General features: G+C 41.6%; 1 protein-coding gene across 1 annotated transcript in view; it reads left to right on the plus strand.

Annotated features, from left to right (window-relative positions):
* LOC137535721 (polyunsaturated fatty acid 5-lipoxygenase-like) overlaps positions 1–20567 on the plus strand; it is an 88191-nt gene that overhangs the window by 16266 nt on the left and 51358 nt on the right. Inside the window, exons 2-5 of the mRNA XM_068257594.1 lie at positions 73–271; positions 2024–2105; positions 12536–12658; positions 17357–17463. Of these exons, the coding sequence (XP_068113695.1) occupies positions 73–271; positions 2024–2105; positions 12536–12658; positions 17357–17463 (511 nt within the window). The remainder of the gene's footprint in view (positions 1–72; positions 272–2023; positions 2106–12535; positions 12659–17356; positions 17464–20567) is intronic.

Raw genomic sequence — 20567 nt, forward strand, 5'->3', positions numbered from 1 at the left:
CAGATGAAGTAAGCTATGTAAACATCCTACGGCTTAAATATTTGTTTATTAACTTGTTACTGTTTCCTTCAGATTGATTCTTATGATGTCACCGTTTCTGAAGATATTGGAGACATTCAGCTGATTAAAATTGAGAAGCATAAATACTGGTATAAGGATGACTGGTACTGCCGCCACATTACAATAAAAACACCAACGGGTGATTACTTGGAGTTTCCTTGCTACAGATGGATCAGCAATGATAAGCAAATTGTTCTTCGTGAGGGGACAGGTCAGTAATTGTTAGATTGATAAGATGTTTATTTAAATAAAGATATTTAAATAGCAATTCTATAGTGGATGACAAAAAACTTTCAATTGTGTATTTTACTAAACAGAAAATGAACGTGGTCCATGGTGTATGTATGGGAATTCCCTAATGGGGATGAGTGAGAGTGATTTGAATAAATAAGAAATTGTCACACACTTTTCAATGACTTTTCAAAGCAGTGCTGCTTTCCTGTTGCGGTCACATTTTATATATATAATATATATATATATATATATATATATATGTATGTATGTATGTATGTATGTATGTATGTATGTATGTATGTATGTGTGTGTGTGTGTGTGTGTGTGTGTATGTGTATGTGTATGTATATATATATATATATATATATATATATATATATATATATATATATATATATATATATATATATATATTCTGTATACTTACTGTCTTATTCCATCAGAAAAAAGTAGATTTATTTCCATATGTTAAAAAATATATCTTTGGGGATAGCTTTTTATTTTATGTACATATTTTGTTCCGAACACTTTTGGTCGGTAAATTAAATGCAGTAATCTTTGTGAATTGACATTTATTGACATTTCCTGATGTAATTACCGCACAAGTCGGTAATTTACCTTACTAGTCGGGAGCTCTGATTTTCTGTGCTGAGATAGGTTTAGTAAATTGTAATTTGGAAAGGTGATCGGTACAATCAGCTGTTTTCAGCACTACCGAATGCGGTAATGCTTTGTGAATAGAGCCCGTAGACTGCAATGCCTTTTTCGGGACTAGGTTCCCAGAACTTCCCACTTCTTCGGGCATATAGAGAGAGTAAAATCTCCAATGAGCTGTAGTGGAGCCTAGCAACTTAAGCAGTAGTAAAACTGGCCATTCATGGCCAATCAAAATTGCATATACCAGGCTTTACTCAATCGGTTTTCAGGAGTTTCACAACTGGTTACAGTCTTAGGGGTGCATACACATATCAGACCATAGTCTTTGGAAAATGAAAGATTACAGACCAATTTTACCACCCTTCATGTAGTATGAGAGCCATACCTTCACAGTCTTTTCTATGGAGCTGAACTCCCCATCAGAAAAATTTTGCAAGATGCTGCACACACAGATGCTGTACAGACACAAAAGATCAGTATCTGCAAAAGATCTGTTCCTGCAAATTGCATTCATAGTCTATGAGATCTGCAGATCATCATACACACCTTGTTTAACAGACATTCATCTGCAGATCAGACAATCATCTGCAGCTCTGAAAATCCATCCTGGTAGATCTGATCTGCAGATGAATGTCAGTTAAACAAGGTGTGTATGATGATCTGCAGATCTCATAGACTATGAATGCAATTTGCAGGAACGGATCTTTGGCAGGGACAGATCTTTTGCAGATACTGATCTTTTGTGTCTGTACAGCATGTTTGTGTGCAGCATCTTGCAAAGATGTTTTCTGATAGGGAGTTCAGCTCCATAGAATAGACTGTGTAGAGTATGGCTCTTATACCACATGGAAGGGGTTAAAATTGGTCTGTGATCATTTTCCAAAGACTATAGTCTGATGTGTGTATGCACCTTTACAGAGAGTGTTTGAGAAATGGAGAAAATCTTACAGCTGATTTCAATTCGCTGAACTAATTAAACTGATTTGAAAGAAAACAATTCATTGTCCAACCGAAGGAATCTTCATGCAATTTTCTTAGGATATAACTCACTTTACCATTTTTTCTTAAACAGCAAAACTGGTTACGCATGATGTAATGCAGATTCACAAACAACACAGGAGGAAAGAACTGGAAGAGAGGCAGAAGCAATACAGGTAACTTCAAAATATGTGATTATCTTATGTACGGTATGTATCTTTTATATTATGTGTATACTTTGTATGTTTTGCTAAGGGAGTATAAACTTCTGTGGAGGAAACAAAACCATTTTCTCCAGAACAACTGCATGTATTGTAAGGATTTTTCCAGACATTACTGTGGCAAGCTTACCACTGTCTCTATCTCTCACTCTTCCTGGCATTGCAGACAGTTGATTTCACCAGCTGACCAATTGTAATTGACCAAATAACTGACCAAGTGTACCACCTCCATGATATTGAATACTATGAGCAGATTGTGAAGGTAAGCCCTCATAATACATGGAGGCAGTGTAATTGGTCAGTAATTGACCAATCATAAATGAAAGTGTGTACCAGGCTTAAAGAGGAACTCCAGTGAAAATAATATAATGAAAAAAAGTGCTTAATTTTTACAACAATTATTTATAAATGATTTAGTCAGTGTTTGCCCATTGTAAAATCTTTTATCTCCTTGATAAACATTCTGACATTTATCGCATGGGGACATCTTTACTGCTTGCAGATGATGTCTGTAGAAGGAGATGATGCATTTCTGGCAGTTGGAAACAGCTGTTATTTCCCACAATGCAACAAGGCTCCCACAGTGGCAGCGTACTCTGCTGCAGGGTTTTTGGCATTGCGGGGCAAGCATCGCAATGCTTTTCAGAAGTGCAAAACTGGCCTTAAAGGTTGTGTCTAGAAATAATCAACCTAGCTTTGTTAAGCCAGGTACACACCTTCAATTTTGATTGGCCAATGACTGGCTAATTTTGCCACCTCCATATAGTATGAGGGTCGATATGAGGGTGAACAGATTGTGTAGGTAAACAAAAAGCACACATTCAACGGTCCTTTAGATGTTCATGGCATAAAGCAGAGACTTAAGAACTTAAAGAGGAAAATATTAAAATTTAAAACCCATACAAATAAGAAGTACATCTCCCTGAGTAAAATGAGCCCTAAATTACTTTTCTCCTATGTTCCTGTCACTTACAATAAGAAGTAGAAATCTGTCATTACCGACAGATTTTGGACTAGCCCATCTTCTCATAGAGGGGTTCTCATAGTTTTCTTTATTTTTAAAAGCACTTGGTGAATGCCAGTTGCTCTGTCCAACTGCCAAAATAGTGTACAGCGAGAAGGGAGGCTGGCCAGCATCTTTGTATACATCTTTTTCAGGGAATGTCTTTAAAAATAAAGGCCATGCTGAGAATCTCCTATGGACAGATGGACTAGCCCAAAACCTGTCGGTAATGTCAGATTTCTAGTACCTACTGTGAGTGACAGCAACATAGGAGAGAAGTAATTTATAGCTCATTTTACTCTGGGAGAAATGTGCTTCATATTTGTATGTGTTTTAAATTTTAAGATTTTCGCGACAGTTCCTCTTTAAGGGTTTTTTTCAAACAAGAAAATGAGACCTTGGAAACATGTTTGTACATCAAACATTGGACTGCTGCTGTAGCTAGCCGTAGGAAGCAGATTCTGAACACTTTGCTGTAGTTAGAAAATCCTCATTTGCCATCGCTAGAATTGTGACTTCGATAATGTTGAACAAAAAAATGATCTGCATAACACTGCATAACACTGTAACGTTATCTAATTGTTTTAAGAAACGTTTATATTCTATTTATCGATTTCTAGTCACCTACACTTTCTGCGCCGTGTAGGTGACTACGCAAGGGAATGTATTCTTTTGTAACCAAGACCCCGGCTTTTAACTTAGCTGTAGGGAGAGCAGTGGTGCCCAGAGGCGTATCTAGGGAAAACTGCGCCCATGGCGAACACTGTAGTCTTGGTTTAATTGGTTTTGTGCAAGTTGAAGTGAAGCATGGCCTGTAAGAATGGGGTATCACAATAGGTCAGCCTATGTAAATCCCGCAAATAACAGGCAGCTTGCTCCACTAAAAGAAGTAACCAGGCAGCAGAATGTCTTCCAGATAAAAACTAGTATCTGTATGGAGAACACCACAGATGCTATAGAGCAGTGCCTCCAGTAAGAGGCGCCCATGGCGCATTCCATACCTGCACCCCTGTAGATACGCCTCTGGTGGTGCCTGGATGATTGATCCATGTGAATGCATTTGTTTGAATATTTGCATGTGAGTGTGCAAAGGGATAACTGTTTGCCACATTCTATTTAAAGGATTTTATTTTTATAATACCTGTCTGTAGCAAAAAAGTGTGTTCCTTGCGCTCAAACTCTGGACCACCAAACCAGTCAAATCCAAATGTGTCAATTGTCCAAACCGGATGACCACACGATGTGCTGCTCCAAAACAGAGTATACATACAAGGAAATCTAGGAGAAGAAGGAGCGCTCTAAGTGCGTTAACCAGGTAGGACTTTATTTGCGCATAACAAGTGAATACTTACAGAAGGAAAGATTAAAAAGCGCTTATCTGCGGGTAAGCCACCCGCTCTACCCCTCTGCGGCAGGCTGCACGCGCTGTGGCCAGCAACGGCGTGTCTGGTGTTAACAGGAGGCTCGTCTTGCGAGGCGGTGGGCGGGGCTTATTGTGGTGCGTGTAGCGTCATGACGCGTTTCGGCGCTCTGCGCCTTCATCAGATCTGATTCACTTGTTATGCGCAAATAAAGTCCTACCTGGTTAACGCACTTAGAGCGCTCCTTCTTCTCCTAGAATACCTGTCTGTAGGTTTGAATTATAGAGGGATGTACTGTTTGGTCTGGAGTTTGTATGGTAACCCTCTCTCTGTATGTGACTCCTCCCACATCCCACTTAGAAGATATATCAGCTGATTAACTGGCTTCTTCTCAGGTGGAACAAGATGGTGATCAACAAAAGCTGCATGAAGCTGTGGTTATCTTATCTCTGATCAAGCTAAAAACCCTGGTTAGAGATTGCCCCTGCTCTCATTTTAAGAAGTCACTATAGGATTCTCAGCACCCTCTAGAGTGCTTTATGTTTCAGTAGAAGGCTGCAGTGTTCATCTGCTGCAGAAATGTCTGGGCTGCCTGGCATGTGACAGAATGAGATAAACATGGGTACATATTGTTTTTTGCATAGATAGACTGTTATATCTATGCAAATGAAGCAATCTAACAGCAAATCCAATGCAGCTGAATGAGCCAGATTGTACACCACACTGAAATGGCTATGTTGCAGATCTCAGAGTAAAACTGTAACCCGAGGTAGGGATTTAAAATAAAATAAAAATTACCTGATCCGGGGGGCTGGGCGGATCAGGGAGCCTCAATCACCGCCGCTCTCCACTGTTCCTGTAGCCTGCTAGGGCTCACTTTCCTTTCTGTGACCCTGGGGCCACGGCGCTGGAAGAGCTGCTCCGTTTGTCTCACACAGAGCAGTGTGCTTGGGGAGGCGGGGAGCGGCCAAAGAGAGACAGAGCTGCCCAATAGCAGCTGGGGAAGGTATGCAGGAATGCCCCCAGTAGGCATTTAAGCAGGCAGTACCTCTCCTCCATTCCCCTAGAGATTGGCGACAATTGCATGTCGCCAATTTTGGGCAGGGAACGTGCCTCTGTGTCTCATCTGCAAACCCCACAACCACCCCCCCCCCCCCCCTTTACCACCACGCACCACCTCGGGTACACTGAAAATTGAAAGTAGGAATATGAGACTGCAAGGAGATTCTATATTTCATCGCTACTACTACAAATACCATACAATTGCAGTAATTCTTATACAGTAAGTTTATTTTCAATGCTTTAAACACTAACAGAACAGACGATCTTTGGCCTGGAACCCACTAGGAGTGCTTTTCTAAGCGCTTTGTGATTTGAAAAACTCTTGCTAATGCAATGCTATGGGTGTGATCCCACTTGAGCGATGTGATTTTATAAAAATCCCCCTTAGCATTGCATTAGCAAGAGCGTTTTCCAATCACTAGCTCTTAGGGCCGGTTCACACTTGCGGTTCCCTGCCAAACGGACCGGATGACCTGACCGGATCCGGACCGGATCCGGATCGGAACCGTACGGTTCTGATCCGGATCCGATCCGGATCCGGTCAGGTTGCATCAGGTGTTCATCAGGATGCAATCCGGATCCGTTTGGCAAAAGATAGTAGAAACCGAATAAAAATGTTGGGGTCTGGGAGGTCAGCAGAAGGTGGACCTGTGGAATCAGGCCCTCCGCTGTTTAGCACTCACCTCCACCTCCGACATACTGCCAACATCTCCAGCACGTTTAAAGTCACTGCTGCTCCACTCCAAAATGCTTGCCCATGTGTCCCCATCCAAAATCGCCGCTACAATACGCATAGGAAGTGGGGTAGAACATCCGGATTTTTAGCCAGTGTGTTGTGCGCTCTCCGGTTCTCATTGGTTTGTATTGGCCGGATGGTGCAGTCCGGCTCCGCTCCGGATACGGCTGCCGGAGGAGCCGGACCAAAAAATAGCGCATGTTGGGTCTTATGCCGGAGTCCGGATCCGGTCCGGACAAAACGGACGCATGTGAACGGACGCATAGGCTTTCATTGCTATGCCGTGCGTCCGTTCCGTCCGTTCTGCATGCGGTCCGGCTCCAGCACGGCGATTCCGGACGGCGACCGCTAATGTGAACCGGGCCTTAGAAAAGGCTGCTAGTGGGTTGGAGCCCTCCTTGTCATTACCTAGTGTTTGAGATTGCTTTCAATTGCTAAGTAACAATGAACCTTTTGCATAATGGTAGCAGCAATGTCCTGTTACATAGCTGCAATGAATGGAAATACCTACGTTGTTAGTGAGAATTCAAAGTTTTTGTGTTGCATACACTTATAAATGTGATGAGATGTAGTTAGAGAATGTAGAAAAGTATTTGACAGTTCCTGCAATGCACTAAATGGCAGCTGATGTTTGCATACCACATACCGCCTCGTTTATGAAATGCACCTTTACTTTCTACATTTAGCCAAACATGTATTAAAATATGCGTAATAAATTACTGGAAAGTAACAGTTGTTTCTGTTCCAGTTGTCATCTCGCCTGCTGACGTCACCTGGTGTGTACTGCGCAGGCGCAGTACGCTCCAGGTGACGGCGAGAGGGAGGACGCATGCGGCGAGGGCCACTGGGATTTTCAGTATTAACACCTCTGCTCTGGGAGTTCCATGCTGTGTGTGTGTGTGTGTGTGTGTGTGCATATACAGTGGGAAGCGAAAGTTTGGGCAACCTTGTTAATTGTCATGATTTTCCTGTATAAATTGTTGGTTGTTTTACGATGATAAATGTCAGTTAAATATATCATATAGAAGAGACACATAGTGGTATTTGAGAAGTGAAATTAAGTTTATTGGATTTACAGAAAGTGCACAATAATTGTTTAAATAAAATTAGGCCGGTTTTTGTCATTCTATTGATTCTAAAACCTTTTGAACTAATTACTGGAAGTTAAATTGGCTTGGTAAGCTCAGTGACCCCTGACCTACATACACAGGTGAATCCAATTATGAGAAAGAGTATTTAAAGAGAACCAGAGATGAAGCATCCTCTTGTATTTTACCTTATAAATCAGTGGGAACATGACAGTAAACACCTAATCTGCTCTTTGTTACATTGTTCTCTGTTTAATTTGCCTGTTATCACCTCTAAGATAAGAATCCCGACTAAGCAGTCGGTCTGGCTTTGCTACAGAATAATTATAGCTGAGACTGTGTTCTTTGCTGTCTTCAAGTCCAAGCCTGCCCCCTGCTGGCTTTGCTCAGGAATCATTATAGCTGAGTCATTATAGCAAAGCCAGACTCAATGCTCAGTCCGGGATTCTTATCTCAGCTAGATAACAGACACTTTTAGCAGTGAGGATGGAACAGAGAGCATGGTAAATGTTTTCTCTAATGTTCCCACTGATTTCTATGGTAAAATACATGAGGGTGCTTCGTCTCTGGTTCACTTTAAGGGGGTCAATTGTAAGTTTCCCTCCTCTTTTAAATTTCTCTAAAGAGTAGAAACATGGGGGTCTCAAAACAACTCTCAATTGACCTGAAGACAAAGATTGTTCACCATCATGGTTTAGGGGAAGGAAACAGAAAGCTGTCTCAGAGATTTCAGCTGTCTGTTTCCACAGTTAGGAACATATTGAGGAAATGGAAGACCACAGAATCAGTTCAAGTTAAGGCTCAAAGTGGCAGACAAAGAAAAATCTCAGATAAACAGAAGCGACGAATGATAAGAACAGTCAGTCAACCCACAGACCAGCACCAAAGACCTACAACATCATCTTGCTGCAAATGGAGTCACTGTGCATCATTCAACCATTTGTCACACTTTGCACAAGGAGATGCTGTATGCGAGAGTGATGCAAAGGAAGCCTTTTCTCTGCCCACAGCACAAAGAGAGCTGCTAAAGCACATTTGGACAAGCCGGCTTCATTTTGGAATAAGGTGCTGTGGACTGATGAAACTAAAATTGTGTTATTGGGCATTATGCATGGAAGAAAAACAACACAGCTACCTACAGTAAAATATGGTAGTGGTTCCATCATGCTGTGGGGCTGTGTGGCCAGTGTAGGGAGTGGGACTGGGAATCTTGTCAGAGTTGAGGGACGCATGGATTCCACTCAGTATCAGCAGATTCTGGAGACCAATGTCCAGGAATCAGTGACAAAGCTGAAGCTGTGCCAGGGCTGGATCCTTCAACAAGACAGCGACCCTAAACACTGCTCAAAATCCACTAAGACATTCATGCAGAGGAACAAGTACAACATTGTGGAATGGTAATCTTAGTCCCCTGACCTTGAATATAATTAATCTGTGGTGTGAGTTAAAGAGAGCTGTCCATGCTCGGAAGCCATCAAACCTTAATGACCAGAGATGTTTTGTAGGGGAATGGTCCAAAATACCTTCAACCAGAATCCAGACTGTGTGATGCGGCAGGAAGCAGAGCAGCAGCTTCCTGTAACGGCGATATTTATCGCCGTTACTATGGTAACCGAGCCCTGCTTCCTGCGCATCACACACAGAGCAGCCGGGAGATACGCAGCTTGAATAAATACATGCGCTGGAGAGGGGAGAGCGGCCGCTGCTAAGGTAATAAAAGCGGCGGGGACGGGCGGGAGGGGGGAGGAAGTGGACAGTCCTGCGTCTCACGGACCACAGGTTGGGGACACTAGGCAACATCCGGAACAGCGGTTGGGAAACACTGCCCTATACGATATATTTAACTGACATTTTTTATCATAACAACCAACGATTTATACAGGAAAATCATAACGTGTGTGTGTATATATATATATATATATATATATATATATATATATATATATATATATTATAATTTTTTAAAAAAAAATTGTATTACTAGCTGCCGCTCTCCTTTTATGTTAGCATTTCCATAGCTTTTCATTGTACAAAAAGGCGTTGTTACTTCTGAAGGTGGTGTTACTGTTACTATTCATGGAAACTATTCATGGAAATGGTTGTAATACGACTGGGAACAAAAATGACCTCTTTTACAAAATGTGCTGAAAAGTTGATGCATTTTAAAATTCCACAGCTGTGCATTGCGAAAAAGCTTTCAGTTAAAGGGAATCTGAAGTGAAAATAAACTTATGAGATAATGATTTGTATGTGTAGTACAGATAAGAAATAGAACATGAGTAGCAAAAATATGAGCCTCATTTTGTTTCCAGTACAGGAAGAGTTAAAGGGGCAGTTTAGTGAAAAATATTATTTCCATGAATCACATATCAGTTATTTAATATGGAGAGCAAATGTTTCTCCATAGACCTTGTGTTAAAAGAAAGTAGATGATATCACTTAATTCTGGTTTCGCTGAGCTGAGTCATTAGCATACTATGCGATGGAACTGGACTTCACTGATAACAGACACGCTAGCTGATTTATAACGCTGACTCGCGCACACTACAGAGAGCTGTGCTGTTCTCTGTAACTAGCTAAGTGAATAAACACAGACTGCTATGTAAGTAAATATTAGCAGCCTGCTTTATCTATTAGCTAGTTACATGTGAGAACAGCAGCCCTGTGTAGTGTGTGAGTCAGCGTTATAAATCAGCTGCAGTGTCTGGTATCAGTGAAGTCCTGTCCGTCACATAGTATGCAAATGAAGAAGCTCAGCTCTGTGAAAGCAGAATTAAGTGATATCATCTACTTTTTTTAACACAAGGTGTATGGAGAAACATTTGCTCTCCATATTAAATAACGGATATGTGATTAATGGTAAATAATAATTTTCACTAAACTGCCCCTTTAAGAAACTCCAGTTATCTGTGCAGAAGAGCTTCTCTGAGCTCTCCAACCCAACTTTCAAAAAAACAATGACCGATTTAGATAAGTTTTACTGCAGGGAAGAGGAAAGGGTCATTAGCTCTGTTTTATAATTTAAAACACAGAGTGTGGCTTCTAATTGCAAATATGACAGAATTATGCAGTGTTATATAAAAAAAAGCTATATATCTAAAAATTAAATATGAGACTATTTTCTTTACTACTAATGTTCTATTAATTATCAGTATTACACATACAAATCATTTTTGTTTTCACTTCAGTGTCACTTTCAAATGTGTATCGTGTGAACTGAGCCATAGGGAAACCTGGACATTACCTTGCACATCACTAGTATTCCTTTCAGTTATAACTGGCAGCACCTTATGTAGTGTAAAAAGGACCTTTAGGCCTCTTTCACTGTATGCTGAAAAACTGATGCATTTTAACCAGTTAGCATGTTCTATAGCAGTGCATTGTGAAAAGCTTTCAGTTAAAATGCATATGATGTGAAATGAGCCATAGAGAAAAAAGGACATTACCTTCACCTGTGCTGCACATCAGTTGCCCATTCAGTTATAACTGACAGAAACTGATTTTGTGTGAAAAGGCGCTTCCTTTTACACTGAATCAGTTGTTTTCATTTATAACTGAAAGGACAATTCACGTGCTAGGTAATGTCCATGTTTCTCTAGGGCCTCTTCCACACTATGGAATAACCGATCAGTTAAAATGCAGCAGTCTTTCAGCGTACGGTGTAAAACAGGCCTAAAAGGCTCTTCACTACCCTTAGTGGAATGTGGGTGTCAAAAACACCCTCTAGTGAAAAGATACAGGAGACAAAAGTGGGAGCCCAATGGTGTAGTATGTCAAAAACAATGGAACGTAATAAAAGTAAGACACTACTCACAAAGGTGGGTTGCAGGGGGGCAACCGATCACAGGAAGCAGGTGGAGACAACAAACCCGACTCCACTCGGGGTGGTCCGTAGGGACCTGGATGCGGTCGCTCTTCTTGGTAAAAGAAAGGGGACAGATATCCGCCGTGGTCGAAGTCACGTGTGGTCTGTACCCACCCCTCAGACGGGTGAGGTAAGGGGGTATGATTGCACAATAAGGGTATAAGAGGCGCCCTGGTGTAATAAAAGCATCTAAAAGCAGTTTAAAAACGGAAAATAAATTTGAGGTAGCTTACCTCAATGACGAAAAAATCTTTGTATGGTTGGCTCACAGTGATCATCTGGTAAGGAGCCAATGAAACGGTCTCCTTACCCATAGGAGGAAGCTCGGCTGTCACATGATAGCCAAGTATGTGGCTGCAGTGAGCAGTGATCATCTGCCACATCATAGAATCTACGTCACATCATAGATAGAGAGCTGTGGTAGATTCTCACTTCTGCAGTTCAGAGCCAGTTAATTTATAAAATTACCATGCTCAGGGTAGTGAAGACACAATAAGGGTATAAGAGGCGCCCTGGTGTAATAAAAGCATCTAAAAGCAGTTTAAAAACGGAAAATAAATTTGAGGTAGCTTACCTCAATGACGAAAAAATCTTTGTATTTTACAAAGGTTTTTATTAGTAGCACAGGCAACGCGTTTCGCGGGTCAGAGCCCGCTTCCTCAGGCCAATAACAGTGCCAAACTAAATGACAGATTCAGCAAAGGGAGCCTCTCTTTGCTGAATCTGTCATTTAATTTGGCACTGTTATTGGCCTGAGGAAGCGGGCTCTGACCCGCGAAACGCGTTGCCTGTGCTACTAATAAAAACCTTTGTAAAATACAAAGATTTTTTCGTCATTGAGGTAAGCTACCTCAAATTTATTTTCCGTTTTTAAACTGCTTTTAGATGCTTTTATTACACCAGGGCGCCTCTTATACCCTTATTGTGTCTTCACTACCCTGAGCATGGTAATTTTATAAATTAACTGGCTCTGAACTGCAGAAGTGAGAATCTACCACAGCTCTCTATCTATGATGTGGCGTAGATTCTATGATGTGGCAGTCCTGAGATGATCACTGCTCACTGCAGCCGCATACTTGGCTATCATGTGACAGCCGAGCTTCCTCCTATGGGTAAGGAGACCGTTTCATTGGCTCCTTACCAGATGATCACTGTGAGCCAACCACAGTGATCACTAAACGGCCGCATGGAAAAAAGGCTCTGGTCTCAAAAAGAGTTAAAAAAGGCAAAAGTAAACATATTGTAATGACCATTGATCTTCTCTATACAGATGGAAGGAGTGGCATCCGGGCTTTCCACTAAGCATTGATGCTCATAGCCACAGCGATCTGCCCCATGACATACAATTTGACAGTGAAAAGGGGGTGGATTTCATCTTGAACTACACCAAGGCGTAAGTAAAACCAATATTTAAGTGGCTTCGCTAACAAAGCTAATGTTGATTGTAGTAGAAGTAATACTTGTGGACAGTTTTTAAAGCAGGATTGTCAACCACAAATCAAATACTATTTATCCACTGCTCTGTATTTATTATGCAGCCTGCAACCCGACCCTGCATTGCAAGCATTCCAATCTAATTATAAATGTTTCTGCAGTAATACATCTTATCTGTCAGCCTTGCTCTATTTGGTACATTGCCGATGAGAAGGAAGCATGTCATCACCCCTCCCACATTCCTGCTCCACACTGATTGGCTGAAGGCAGTTCAGTGTGACTCGAGACTGAGAAGGGAAAAGCTGCTGAAATATGATCTATGCTGTGCTTTCATGTGTTTACAAAGCAAGCTAGATATGACAGTGCAGTTTCTAGGAGGACAAAAAAAGTAAGGATTGGCTTTAGTCCGAAGAAGTAAAAATGGAAAATGCCAGGAACCGTTTTAGTCTCTTTAAAAGCAGAATGAAACCCAGCAATTCTTCTTTGCTCTAAAACATTATTTACAGCATATTATATACTAACAGAATTTTTTTTACTAGAACAACATTCAAAGGGTTAAACACAGGACAGAAAAGCTCAATGCCCGGAAAGCTGGACGAATCCAAACTTGAGATAATGTTATCTTGTGTTTAATTGTATCAAGTTAGGAATGTAAACAAGCACTTCTCTGACACTGCAGACTCTCCTGAACAAAGTCAGACAATTAAAGTATTTCTGCTTATATTTCAAGATGAAAAAAAAACAGTTATGAATAAAATGCAAAGTCAGCTCTCAAAGCAAAAAAATTTACTTTGGAAACTTGTAATTTCTAAATGAATAATACTTATGCACAAAAGCAAATATGATAACCGTATGGCATATAAAAAGTAGGAAAACATGTTTTTATTCAATATTATATTAGGGTTTTATACTGCTTTAATACCACCAGGACATATATTTGCTTCCAGTTAACCAGCGACATGCAGGCACGTGCCAGCCTGCCACTCATTAATGGCAAGACTTAAATGTTGGTAAATGGTGAACAGGAATATGTGTTCCCTGAGCCAGTTATAGCAGCTGAAAATGAATGAACAGGACTCCAATCAGGAGCCATGTTCATACATAAAGAGTAAAAGACTCTCGTTAAAAATGTAATGCAATTGTCTGTCTGTCCTGTATTATTTGTTTTCTAAAAACTTAATAAAATTTTGCGTAAATGAAAATGTAATCAAAACTTTCTGGTAACCATCTAGAGCCATCCTGAGGCAAAAAAATAAGTACATAAAAAAAATGACAATAGGTATTGATCCCTTGTAAAACCCCTCCCCTTAGTTACCAAAATAAAACGCTTGCAAAAAAAAAAGTGATAACATTTTTTAAAAAATGCATACGGTAAATAATTACCCTAGGGACTCAGCTTTTTTTTTTATTGTGTATGTAATGAGGGTATATTACTGTTGTTTTTGCAAATAAATGCTTACAATTTTTGATCAGATACAGAAAATAAAAAATACACCTTTAATTCCAAATAATATATTGTTGCCATACATTGTATTAGGGACATAATTTAAACATTGTAATAACCGGGACAAATGGGCAAATTAATTGTGTGGGTTTTATTAGTAGCATTGTTTTTAAAACTATAAAGGATGAAGTTGGAGAAATAGTGTATTTTTTTTTCATTTTTCCTTGTTTATCCCTTTGAAATGCATAGAAAATAATTACTGAAAACAAGTATCACCCCCCCCCCCCCCCAAAAGCCTAATTTGTGGCAAAAAAGCAAAATATAGATCATTTAGGTGGGTTAAGTAGTGATAAAGTTGACGAATTAATGGGAGGACCTCTGAAATGTGAAAATTGCTTCTGTCAGTGCAAACAACCCGCAGACTGAAGTGGTTAATTTGGAAAGGATGTTGTAATTCTAGCACAAGGAAGCTGGAGTAATCCGTAAAGGCGAAGTAAACTTTCCTAATGTTTTATATAACTTTACAAACAACAATATGTAGAAAGAAAGAAACCATCAGAAAGAAAACCATCAGAGTCTAGTTAAAGATAATTTTGTTGGCTCTAATGGTAGCCATACATCTAGCGATGATGGGGATATTCAACCGAGAGAAAAATCTCTCTCTAATCGAATCTGATTAGAGAGAGCTCTGTCGGCCCATAAACCGCAGGCTAATTCCTGATCGATTTCATGCTGAAATTGATCCGGAATCGGCCTCATGTTCTAGCTCACCTTCCACCCTAATATGTAATGATCGCGCCCCGCCCCCTGCTATATACATAACCTGTCCGCCGCTTGTCCTCAGCTTGCTCTAGGCTCCTTGTGCTTCCATACATGCGTGCCCACGTGGTTGCAAGGAGTGCCACTGAAGCAAGTGGAGGACAAACGGCGGCCACAGACAGGTAATATATAATGCACTGGGCACCGTGGGTTACATTACAGTTGGGGGTCTCGTCTCATAGTGTTCATCACTTGTCCTGATATCGCACTCCATTACTGCCGCACACATGATTGAGCAAGTCTGCCCTACATCTTCCCACATGTCTGATCGACTAATGTGTCCAATTTCGGCCTGAAATTGATTGTATTGTCGAATGGGCATGCACTTGGGGGCACCGATTTTCATCCGATTCTGATTACATTAATCAAATCAGATGGTCAGTCGGCCTCCAAGTCGCCTGATGTATTGCCACTTTAAAGCCTCATACACAAGCTAGATAAAAGTAATTGGAAACAATCAATCCACAACGGGTTATCAATTCAATAAGATTGATGTGAGTTGATAACCACTAAAAGACTGAACCTGAGAAACACCCTGTAACAGGTTGGCAGATTCATTCAGGAGTTTATCATTTATGTCAGACCATATCTACAAATAATGTACGCACATGCACTTATGCAAAGCTTGCCCACATTGACTTTCAATAAACACTGCAGTTTGTACAGTGTTGGCAATGACAATGCCCCTTTTCCTCTCCTGATTCTTGTGCTTGGTAATGACACTGTTACAGTATGTACACCGTCATTGCATTTCACATTGTTCGCAGAAGTCATTCATTCTTCAAAAATCATTCATACACAACTATTTGAAGGCACTGATTCACACTATGTCCTAGTGGCAGTGTATCTTTATAGCACAGATACATAGAGTGCGTGCTGCACTTTCAAGCAGGTGTGTGCCATCTGTAGCCAAACATTCATCTGCTTAAAGAGACACTGAAGCGAAAAAAAAAATGATGATATTATGATTTGTATGTGTAGCACAGCTAAGAAATAAAACATTAAGATCAGATACATCAGTGTAATTGTTTCCAGTACAGGAAGAGTTGAGAAACTCCAGTTGTTATCTCTATGCAAACAAGCCATTAAAGGGACACTTAAGTCAAACAAAAAAAATGAGTTTTACTCACCTGGGGCTTCCAATAGCCCCCTGCAGCTGTCCGGTGCCGTCGCCGTCTCCCTCTGATCCTCCTGGCCTCGCCGGCAGCCACTTCCTGTTTCGGTGACAGGAGCTGACAGGCTGGGGACGCGAGTGATTCTTCACGTTCCCAGACACATTAGCACCCTCTATGCTGCTATATGGTATATGATATATGCTATAGCAGCATAGATGGCGCAATTGTAGCCAGGAACGCGAAGAATCACTCACGTCCCCAGCCTGTCAGCTCCTGTCACCGAAACAGGAAGTGGCTGCCGGCGGGGCCAGGAGGATCGGAGGGACACGGCGAGGGCTCCGGACAGCTGCAGGGGGCTATTGGAAGCCCCAGGTGAGTAAAACTCATTTTTTTTTTTTGACTTAAGTGTCCCTTTAAGCTCTCAGTTAGTCGTGGAGAGGGCTGTTATCTGACTTTTATTATCTCAACTGTTCCTGGACTATTTACTTTTCCTCTGCTAGAGGAGAGGTCATTACTTCACAGACTGCTCTGAAAGACTCATTTTGAATGCTGAGTGTTGTGTAATCTGCACATATTATAGAATGATGCAATGTTAGAAAAAACACTGTATACCTGAAAATAAAAGTATGAGAATATTTTCTTTGCTGCTAATCTTCTAGTAATTATTCATAGTACACAACCAATTCACTATATCATATTTTTTTTTCGCTTCAGTGTCTCTTTAAGTCGTGCAGGTCCAGTAAATTTTTAAATTACGACTTGCAGAAATGTAACAGACAAACCCAGACACAATGGAGATGGACCCCATGGTTTTCTATGGGACAGCACTTCTGCTGGACTGCTGTCACCTGCTCTGGGACACAGTCCATATGAGGACCAAGTTTAAACAATCTTTTCTTCAGAGCCAAAGAAATTCTGCAAATATCATACTCTGCTTTTCTGCTGCCACAAATCTCTCAAACAAATTCATTATATTTAAACACAAGGCCTAAGGCTCGTTTAAAAACGAGCGCTAGGCTCTGGCTGCGTCCCCCCACATCACCTCTCTCCCTTATCAGCGATGCATGCCTGCACACGCCCACCCTGACTGTGTCCTCCTCCTGCTCTAACTGCCGCCCGCGTGCCATTCATGCGCAGTACGCAAAAGCACAGACACAGGGACACACAGGAGGAGGACGCAGGGACACGGGGATTATTAGGGAGGATAGAGGAAAATATACAAAAATGTAATTTGATGTGTGACCATAACTGGTTTCATGTATATTTTACTACTTTCTAGGATGGAAAACCTTTTTGTGAACAGTTTCATGCACATGTTCCAGTCTTCCTGGAGTGACTTTGCAGATTTTGAAAAGATCTTTGTCAGAATCAGTAACACAATATCAGGTATGTTTCAGAAAACAGCATGGATACTCTAGTAATGGCACAGCCACCAATGGCGGCACAATGTAATTATAGAGCGCTATTTTGCATACTTGTAAATAACGGTTAATAGATGTTATGGATAAAACACATTTTTTCTGGAGTCTTGCTTTAAAATGGACCAGAAACCTTGCACAGGACAGAAGGAAAACACAGAGAAATGCACCCTGTATGTATTCAGAGAGTTTAGTCTGTCTAATTCCCCCTCATCTGTGACAAATTGCCATTGTAATTTGATCTCTCAGTTGTGTCGGCTTAGAAATCTCCTCTGCCACAGCAGAGCAGATAATTTGTAAACCCCGGATGTTAACAATATGTCTGCTTCCATGAAAGTAGGAAGTAGAAATACTTTCGATTTATTGCAGGATTTGTATGAGCTGTAACAAAGAAATGTTTATCTTTAAAGGTTATTATGCTATTGCCTATCTTTTAGAGCAGAGAGGAAGTTCTGAGCTCAAGTCCGCTTTAAAGCACACCTGACCTGAGGCAATGCTACGAAAGAAAGCACCGAGGTATGTCCATGCTGGATCCACATACCTCTGTGTATTGCCCGTTCCACTCTTCTTTCCACCCCAATCCCTGTAATCACTACTTTGAAAATGTTTGACTTTAGCCTAAAAAGTCACATTTTTCGACAGGAAGAGGCAGGCTTGTTGCGACTTTCCCTCCTATCAACCTCCCACTCCCTCCTCTTCCCTGTCCCATTCACTCCCCTTAAGTGGAGGGAAAGTGAGGATGATAGGAGGGAGCATCACAGCAAGCCCGCCTCTTCCTGTCTGAAAATGTGACTTTAGCTAAAAGTCATATTTTTCAGAGTGATTACGTGGGCCAGGGGGCACAATGAGAGGACCAGACAATGTACAGAGGTATGTAGATCCAGCATGAACATACCTCTCTGCTTAGCTTTGGGTAGCTTTGCCACGGGTCAGGTATCATTTAAGTTTCATTCTGAGTGTTTATTAATGGGTGATGAATTCTTTACTTGGTACTTTGCAATGGTCTAAAATAAATCTAATACATTACAGAAGAAAACATGTCCACTGCACACATATACTCCTTTACTGTCATCTGTCCATTGCACACATTTACTCCTCTACTGTCATCTGTCCAATGCACACATATGCTCCTCTACTGTCATCTGTCCACTGCACACATATACTCCTCTACTGTCATCTGTCCATTGCACACATATACTCCTCTACTGTCATCTGTCCAATGCACACATATACTCCTCTACTGTCATCTGTCCACTGCACACATGTACTCTTCTGTCATCTGTCCACTGCACACGTGTACTCTTCTACTGTCATTTGTCCACTTAAAGAGAACCCGAGGTGTGTTTAAAGAATGTTATCTGCATACAGAGGCGGGATCTGCCTATACAGCCCAGCCTCTGTTGCTATCCCAAACCCCCCTAAGGTCCCCCTGCACTCTGCAATCCCTCATAAATCACAGCCATGCTGTGAGGCTGTGTTTACATCTGTAGTGTCAGTCTCAGCTGCTCCCCCGCCTCCTGCATAGCTCCGGTCCCTGCCCCCGTCCCTTCCCTCCAATCAGCAGGGAGGGAAGGGATGCAGGCGGGGACTGGAGTTCTGCAGGAGGCGGGGAGAGCAGCAGACTGACACTATAGAGATAAACACAGCCAGCTCTGACAAGCTGTTTGTCAGCAGCATGGCTGTGATTTATGAGGGATTGCAGAGTGCAGGGGGACCTTAGGGGTGTTTGGGATAGCAACAGAGGCTGGGCTGTATAGGCAGATCCAGCCTCTGTATGCAGATAATATTCTTCAAACCCACCTCGGGTTCTCTTTAACACATGTACTCTTCTACTGCCATCTGTCCACTGCACACATATACTCTTCTACGGTCATCTGTCCACTTCACACATGTACTCTTCTACTGTCATCTGTCCACTGCACACATGTACTCTTCTACGGTCATCTGTCCACTGCACACATGTACTCTTCTAATGTCATCTGTCCACTGCACACATGTACTTTTCTACTGTCATCTGTCCACTGCAAACATGTACTCTTCTATTGTCATCTGTCCACTGCACACATGTACTCTTCTACTGTCATCTGTCCACTGCACACATGTACTCTTCTACTGTCATCTGTCCACTGCACACATGTACTCTTCTACGGTCATCTGTCCACTGCACACATGTACTCTTCTAATGTCATCTGTCCACTGCACACATGTACTTTTCTACTGTCATCTGTCCACTGCAAACATGTACTCTTCTATTGTCATCTGTCCACTGCACACATGTACTCTTCTACTGTCATCTGTCCACTGCACACATGTACTCTTCTACTGTCATCTGTCCACTGCACACATGTACTCTTCTACAGTCATCTGTCCACTTCACACATGTACTCTTCTGTCATCTGTCCACTGCACACATATACTCTTCTACGGTCATCTGTCCACTGCACACATGTACTCTTCTACTGTCATCTGTCCACTGCACACATGTACTCTTCTACTGTCATCTGTCCACTGCACACATGCACTCTTCTACTGTCATCTGTACACTGCAAATATGCACACTTCTACTGTCATCTGTCCACTGCACACATGCACTCTTCTACTGTCATCTGTCCACTGCACACAGGCACTCTTCTACTGTCATTTGTCCACTGCAAATATGCACTCTTCTACTGTCATCTGTCCACTGCACACATGCACTCTTCTACTGTCATCTGTCCACTGCACACATGTACTCTTCTACTGTCATCTGTCCACTGCAAATATGCACTCTTCTACTGTCATCTGTCCACTGCACACATGCACTCTTCTACTGTCATCTGTCCACTGCACACATGCACTCTTCTACTGTCATCTGTCCACTGCACACATGTACTCTTCTACTGTCATCCTTCCAGTGCACACAAATGTACTCTTCTACTGTCATCTGTCCACTGCACACATGTACTCTTCTACTGTCATCCTTCCAGTGCACACAAATGTACTCTTCTACTGTCATCTGTCCACTGCACACATGCTCCACTACACACCTGTATTTTGTTGACACCATCTTTTCAGTTCCACACATGTATGCTG

Source organism: Hyperolius riggenbachi, chromosome 10 (genome assembly GCF_040937935.1).
Source record: "Hyperolius riggenbachi isolate aHypRig1 chromosome 10, aHypRig1.pri, whole genome shotgun sequence".
Lineage (NCBI taxonomy): Eukaryota > Metazoa > Chordata > Amphibia > Anura > Hyperoliidae > Hyperolius > Hyperolius riggenbachi.